Consider the following 8069-nt stretch of genomic DNA (forward strand, 5'->3'; position numbering starts at 1 on the left):
GTGTGTGTGTGTGTGTGTCTCTGTGTGTGCGTGATGATTGACGGCTCCCTCTGAGGTATATACAGCTGTCTCGCTTTCAGCTGCTTCAGACTGAACGTAGCGCTCCCTCTCCTTGTATGGTCATATCGAGGCGTAAGGCGGAAGTCAATGCGACGTTTATTATTGTCCCCCCCAAAATAGGTTCCTAATCTATTAAACGAAGATAACATACATTTGAAAACATAAAAAAAACATAGTTCAGGACAATATGGTATAGTTATTCTGTTGTAATATAACATGTATTAAATCTAGCTTCTTAAATACATGTTTCAATGATAGGGCCGAATATAACGGTGGTGTTGCGTCGGAGGCAGTCAGGGGGCAGTCCATGTGTTTCCGGTAGTTGGGTGGTTTCTGATCTCAGCTCTTCTGTCAAAATGCAGGTCAGTAATGGTTAAAGTACGAATCTAACACGCTCTTGTTAGTTCTGGGGCGTTAATCTAACAAAGGTTGACCATTTGATAGAAGTGTTTACAGCTGTGTTAATATTACTGTTAGTATGAATGATTTATCTCAGCTCTCTGGTTCAGCTGTACAGCAAAACAGTGAATAGAAACGGTTGATATTACGCACTATTCTTACCAAAATACCAATTCACTTTAGTTAATTGGTCAATTGTATGGCATTATCTTTACTTCCTTAAAAGTAAAACACATTACTTGGCGATCTGTTCCGTCATTGTAAATGGAGAATTAAAGCGACGTAGGAATATTGTTCTCTCGATTATTCGGTCGGGTTTTTGGAATGTGGGTTTAATTCAGATATCTGCTTCCTGAACCGTTACGCATTGGCCACTAGTATGCTGCTGACGGCGCTACTGGGCAGCCTAATGCCACTCGGCCAATATAACTTCCAAGGATTTTTTGTGCAATATTAATGGATTCAGATTACTTAGCATTCCCGAAGGAAATCTTTTGTCACAGTTGCTCTGCTCAAGATAAAACAATTAAAGGAAAATAGAGAATACAAAATATGAGTAAAAAAAAGAATAGTCGACTAGATAAGCAAAAATTCCGAATAGTTCAATCGAATTGAGGACTATGGGGGTTTAAAGGTGCTCGGTTTTGTCCCCAGGACCCAAATGAGGACACTGAGTGGAACGACATCCTTCGGCGCAAGGGGGTCCTCCCTCCCAAGGAGATCATCAAGGATGAGGAGGAGGAGGCGGCGCTGGCCCGAGAGCAGCAGTCCATCGGTATGGCAACCAGGATGCTCACGGTCGTCCAATTCGTTTTTGTGAAAATGTCATGTTAGACTGCAGATTTTGTCATCAGACCTCTATATGAGAGCTCTTTAGAAATATTTTTGCTATTTTAAATTGTTTAAGATTATTTGTTTTTATTGCCTTTTTCGTAAAGTTAGTTTGAGTTTCTAGGAAGGCACTTTATAAATACAATTTATAATCTTGTATAAACCTTTTGCTGTTGTATTTCTACAAAGGTTCTGCACTACTAATACTAGCATGATCCTGACCCTGGTTTTCTGTTTCTGTAGTGAAGACCTACGAGAGCATGAGTCTGCAGGAGCTGGAGGAGAATGAAGACGAGTTCAGTGATGAAGACGAATCAGCTATGGAGATGTACCGGTGAGATCAGCGGTCAGCAAGGGAAGCTGGTCTGTTTGGATTCAATGGAATTATGCAGACTGGACTAAAATGAACTCGACTAATGTTACCTAAACTAGTTTAAACAGAACAGTTATCACAAAACAAGGCAAAAAATAGGCTACGGTACAAATATCAGTCCAGACTGATCGAAGTGTCATCCTAAACCTAGACTAATATGAATAAAACAAGGTTAACATAGTTTAGTCACAACAGGACTTAAAGCACCCTGAAGTCACCCGGTCAGGAAGTCAAGTCTGTGAACAAACCCTTTTCGGTTTGGTTTTCCAGTGCTGCACATTTCATTCCAGAAACATCATTAATCTTAAAGCCTACCGGGCTTTAATATTAATGTAATCACGTGGGAATCGCACAACATAATCTGTTGCACACTTGACACATGAATGATGATGAGCGTGTTGGGAGTGAGCGTTGACCGGGTTGTTCTCTGCAGACAGAAGCGTCTGGCGGAGTGGAAGGCCACACAGCTGAAGAACGTGTTCGGATCACTGGAGGAGATCTCGGGTCAGGACTACGTCAAGGAGGTGAACCAGGCTGGAGAGGGCATCTGGGTGGTGCTGCACCTCTACAAACAGGGGTGAGACTGCTAGCCTTAACACATTTGCCTTGCCTTAACAGACTACAACCTGGCGAGCAACATGGGACTCTATATGACTCCTTGCGTCAGCGTGCTATACCTTGGCAAGCAATGTTTAATATGGTTAGTTATATGTAGGCTGCGGATAGAGTAAGAGAAAGCAGTGCATCATAGGACCAATCACTTAATATATTACCCTTCCCTGTTTCCCAGCATACCTCTGTGCACACTGATCAATCAGCACCTGGCGGAGCTGGCCAGGAAGTTCCCCCAGGCTAAATTCCTCAAGTCCATCTCCACCACCTGTATCCCCAACTACCCCGACCGCAACCTGCCCACCGTGTTCGTCTACCACGAGGGGGAGATGAAGGCTCAGTTCATTGGCCCCCTCGTCTTCGGGGGCATGAACCTCAAGGCTGACGGTAGGACCAGAGAGAGTGAGAGTGAGAGTGTGAGTGTGAGTGAGAGCGCGCTCTTAATACTTAAAATAATTAGAAAATACTTAAAATAATTGGCGCAAACCCTTACTTGGCTGTGAAATGCCACATAGTGCCGCCGGACAGAGAGCATGGCGGCACAGCGCCACTGTTACATTCTTCTGGGAGAACCCTGTGATAAATAGCAACGAGTTTGATCATGTGACTTTTGTCTGTCCAATCAGAGCTCGAGTGGAGGTTAGCAGAGTCCGGCGCCATCAAGACAGACCTGGAGGAGAACCCCAAGAAACAGATCCAGGACCATCTGATGAGCTCCATCAGGTCCTCACTGCCCACGGGCAGAGACAGCGAATCGGACGACGACTAGTGTGATCACATTGGAGGAAGGCTAGTTGTGTGTTGAGATTAACGTTAAAAACATCAGTCTCTAGCAGTCTGCATATGAGGCGATCTTACACACTGTGGCGGAGGGGGAAATCAGACCTGTGACCTTCCAGTTGGGCTAGATGCTCTGCTGTCCCTACTGTAGCCTACGCCACTCTGAAGTGTAGAATACCAATGTTAGTGATTATTATTTTCATCATACTGTTACCCTATTGCCAACACATAGGATCATGGGAAGGTGATGCCATACTGCAAGAAGTTGTAGCCAATTAGTTTCTTCTGTAACTTCCTCCCCAACAAACATAATCTACGAAGTCGTTGAACACGAACCCACTCCTTTTTATTATGTTTGAAAATATGTATATAATCATGTCAACAATGTCATACATTTTATACATGTTGGATTAAAATGAGTTAATCTTTGTTTATTCTTCAGTGATTCTGTGTTTATTCTTTTAAAGAGGTTTATACATAAACGGAGCTGAACAGTAAACATTTACACAAAAATTACACATTCATACACCAAATATATTCCTACATACTTTGTACACTATCCATACCTGCGCATATACATATATATATACACACGTGATTATACGTTTGTCTACATCCATACTGACCTACAAAATATAAACATGAGTAGATGGACCGCACAACAGGAAGACAGAGTTTTGCAGATGTTTTATTAATATAATAACTAGTGTTAAATGATGAAATGGCGTTAAGATGGTGTCCTTGTCCTCTTCCTCCGTGGTGTTTAATCTATATCCTGTCTGGGAGCTCTCGGATCTGGGGGAGCCAAACATGGACAGGATTAATAGTCGCATATAAACAGACAACGAGTAGAGTCATGGCGTGTTTGAATTGGTGGGCATCTACATTTTTCTAGGATTGTCTACACAAATTAAATTTCTTAAAATGGTGCACTAATACCCATCCTGCACAACTTATGCACACTTTATTGTATACTATATCCCATGATGCATTGCAGTGTCCTGTTGTCATTAGATCATAATCATAATAGATACAACACATACGGGATTCGTTATTTTGAACGAATCGTTCAAGACTCACGCATCACTAGGTCAGGTTCTTTTTGCAATTGAGCTGAGTGGGTGCAATGGTCATTTGGTGACCAATCACTGTGCCGATGGATTTTCGATCAATTCTGTCTATTGCCTGCCCCCCTTAATTGTGTTGTGTTTATTTTATAGGGATTAATGGCTGTTAAAGCTATGTGTTGGCACAAGTAGAGTGACGGAGAGCTGCATAAAACATATACAGATTAAAATGTGCTAGCTACAGCTAGCTCCAGGCTAAGGAAGGGTATATTCACCATCATTACGAGCTGCTTCTTCCTCCTTTGGGAGAGTTTGGGGAAGAGCCTCATCAGAGGATGGACTGAGCTGGACTAGAGAGAGAGAGAGAGAGAGAGAGAGAGAGAGAGAGAGAGAGAGAGAGAGAGAGAGAGAGAGAGAGAGAGAGAGAGAGAGAGAGAGAGAGAGAGAGAGAGAGAGAGAGAGAGAGAGAGAGAGAGAGAGAGAGAGAGAGAGAGAGAGAGAGAGAGAGAGAGAGAGAGAGAGAGAGAGAGAGAGAGAGAGGAGAGAGAGAGAGAGAGAGAGAGAGAGAGAGAGAGAGAGAGAGGAGAGAGAGAGAGAGAGAGAGAGAGAGAGAGAGAGAGAGAGAGAGAGAGAGAGAGAGTAATAAACAAACAGAATAGTTGGCCACGGAGAGGAGTAGCAGTTCAGAGTCAGTCAGCCATTGGTTGGTTTACCAATCATCTGCTCCAATCAAAGTTACCGTGATCCAAAAAGTGACGGTGTTGTGTTGCGTTACCTTGTGTTGGATGTGCTGCATGGCACCTAAGGCGTTGTGAGCTTTGGAATAATGAAAGAGGAACTAGAAAAAGAAGAAATCCACGATTCAATTAAACTAGATGAAATTACGATATAGATATAGAAATATATTAGATTACACTATATTTTATGAGATTTAACCTCATAACATGATGTCAAACTAGATTATATTACATTTGATTCAAATGGATAGCATTGAATTATATGAAGTTAAACTACATTGCATTAGGTTGGATGAAATGAATACAATGAGATTAAACAATTTGATTACATGAGATTCAACTACATTAGAGTACATGAGATCAAGCTAGATTAGATTACATAAGTGAATCACAGCAGTCCTTATTTAAGAAAAAATACTTACTCTCTTGAACACATTCTGTACTTGTTCCTGTGAGAACAGGAAGCACAGACCATCAAGACCACCAAGATATAGCATAGGGCAGATATTTATGCATGCGTCTACCTCCCAGATGTTGGACCAGGAATGGGTCTATTTTAGCACATCTCATTTCCTGCACTGCTTGTCATCATGTGTCCTTTTCTTAGAGGGCTGTTACGTGTAGGGTTTCTTATGCTTGTTATACAAAAATCATGGTCTACAAATCACACTGAAGTTGGACCATTTCCATCACACATGGTCAGAGATCTGTATTATCCATTGGTCCAGGTAGCAATCAATGGTCCAACCTTTCTGTGGATGTTGCAGACCAAATGTTATTCTAAACACACGCATGGAGCACTGCTATCTTATACATACTTTATTGGTATGTTTTATGTCATACCTGTAAATACAGCATCTCTAAATGTGTCTTCAGCTCATAAAATGTATTCTAGTAAGGTGACGTCTATTTGGGATAGATAACCATTAGCGTAGTCAGTGTATAACACAGACACTAGATACGCTTGTGCATCAGCATTCTGCCTACCTCGTTCTCATCCCTCCACACCAGATTTCCGACCTCCTCCCTCCTGTAAAGCCTTGGAATCTGGAAAGATTCAGAAGAAACTGATTGAGATGACAAATTCACAAGAGTTTACAATCATACACTGTTGGAGTGTGGGCGGCTGGTTGAAGCAGTTTCCCTTTGCCTGAGTCAGATTAATTGGACTCGGAGGCTGGGTGAGGCCGAACATCAGTTGCACATTAAGCAATCATTGTGTACGGGTTCAACCACACATCTCCTGCATGGCACTCGGAGCAGTATCATTGTCCCCAGACTTTTACAATAAACCAGTATTCTAACACCTCCATCCTGTTTCCTTGTCTAGAGGAGCGACGCAAATGTCCGCTAGGGGTAGGGTGGCAGCCACCTAGATGGAGTGTCGCAATTTACGTTGTTACTGATGAATGAAAGGTGGTGTTTTTGGGTACGTGTAGTTTGTCTTTCATTAGATAGTAAGTCAGTCCTCTCGTACTGACAGGGGGTGCCTCAGCCGTGGAAGCCTGGAGATGGAGTCGTTCTTGCAATAACGGGTTAAGCAAGAGGATGGAGCATGTCATATTAGCCGACTGTGGTAGAATGTATCATGTCGTTCTATGGGCCTCTCGTCGTAGCATGTAGCATGTTGTTCTATTAGCCTCCTGTGGCCATGTCATCTGTCTGAGGATGAGAGGCTGATGCTCTGTATGACCAGGCGAACGGGATTACTGGGTAATTATCTCCAGATCTGTGACTCACGGCTGGCTGACAGGAAGTGTTAAGAGGAGGTGATTTTTACATCTAATTTTACAGTTGTGATCGAGCACAACCTTCTGTCTGCTCCTAATTGACTCAAGGCTTCATCACAGCTTGACCTTCTTGTCCAGAGGTAGTGATAATAGTGAACTCCAAACCTGACACTCGATATTTCCAGCCCTTACTAAGCATGTGGAAATCTGTTAAGTTTGACTGTGACAATAAGGATAATCATCATATTAATAAACGATAGAGGATAATAATTCATATTTCTGTTTATTCTAATTTCTATTATTATTGTATGATCATTCATATTAATATCCTTGGCCCACAAATCTTATAAAACGGATATTAAACACACACATTTTTAATTAGATTCAGATAAATTAAGAAGATTGGCCTATTGTTAAGTGTGTTCAGTCGGTTTATGCAACTACAAATGTGAGCAATAAACTGATGTCATGCATAAAAAACGACAGCCTACGTTAAATAAGACATGAAATCGTTCACATGTAAATCGGTCCCTTTTTTGGTTTGATTCGGCCTAAAAGTAATAGAAAATAATAGCAACGAGCGACATCAAAATGCAAATAAACAAACATTGGGAATATTACACATAAAAGAGAGGTAAAGGTGTAAGATGTGTGTAGTAACCAAACCTACCTGTCCTAAATCAATATCATCCGTCCACTGATTGAACGGATTCAGGAAGGAATCTGAAACGAGAAATAGCCTACTTGATTTAAATCAAATCATATTTAAAAGTTGCTTAAATAAATAATGTATCAATCAACATTCAATAAGTGTTAGGCTTAGACCCAACTCCTGTTCAAGGGACGTTCGCATGAAATAAGACCACCGACATTAAAACGTTAAAAGTATCGATAAAGTTGTGATACAATTTGATTTATTTAATAAGTCCATCACTCACCGGTCGAGGCGCTCCAGCCGCTGTTGCACCAGAACATCTGTAGCAGACACAACTGTGTGAAGGAGGGTAGCAGGCTCATGTCTCTCCAATTTGCGTCCTGGTCCTAGCTGCTCTTTGCTGACTCCGATAATACTTGGGTCACGGTAGGCTACGACTACGAGTGAGGAGGAGATCTTCCAAGTCCAACAGTTAAAAGCGCTCCAACTTCCCGGCCCACGTACACATCATCTCCCACGCAGAGGTGACCACGGCTCTCTGCGCACCTCCCCGTCCAGCCCAAATGTGCAAGACCCGCGAGAGTGGTTTTTAAACTCGATAAAGTGAACGTGTGGGCGTGCTTGTTTGTGTGTGTGTGTAAATAAAGTCATTAAATAAATGACTTTATTTAATCTGTTTCACTCAGTTTGACTCACTTGAAGACAACGGGATATTTTGCCTCTTGGCTTACTTGTGTATTTGTTGGGACTTTTACTTGCTTCTCTGGGCAAGGAAATTATATTTTCTTCTATAAGCAATCTACTTTTTTTTCTGTTTGATGTTAA

At 41.9% G+C, this 8069-nt stretch overlaps 2 protein-coding genes across 2 annotated transcripts; one reads left to right on the forward strand and one right to left on the reverse strand.

Moving 5' to 3' along the window:
• Positions 1-318: 318 nt before the first annotated feature.
• On the forward strand, positions 319-3511 carry pdcl3 (phosducin-like 3). Its single transcript, XM_056579160.1, has 6 exons — positions 319-422; positions 1114-1234; positions 1534-1624; positions 2097-2240; positions 2454-2662; positions 2902-3511. The coding sequence occupies exons 1-6, from the start codon at positions 417-419 to the stop codon at positions 3042-3044; spliced, it is 714 nt and encodes a 237-aa protein (XP_056435135.1). The 5' UTR covers positions 319-416; the 3' UTR covers positions 3045-3511.
• Positions 3347-7699, reverse strand: nms (neuromedin S). Its single transcript, XM_056579161.1, has 7 exons — positions 7528-7699; positions 7260-7312; positions 5847-5906; positions 5282-5308; positions 4898-4960; positions 4398-4472; positions 3347-3850 (listed from the first exon to the last, which is right to left on the reverse strand). Exons 1-7 carry the CDS (start codon positions 7604-7606, stop codon positions 3824-3826), a joined length of 384 nt encoding a protein of 127 aa, XP_056435136.1. The 5' UTR covers positions 7607-7699; the 3' UTR covers positions 3347-3823.
• Positions 7700-8069: the final 370 nt, after the last annotated feature.

This window comes from Gadus chalcogrammus, chromosome 20 (genome assembly GCF_026213295.1).
Source record: "Gadus chalcogrammus isolate NIFS_2021 chromosome 20, NIFS_Gcha_1.0, whole genome shotgun sequence".
NCBI lineage: Eukaryota > Metazoa > Chordata > Actinopteri > Gadiformes > Gadidae > Gadus > Gadus chalcogrammus.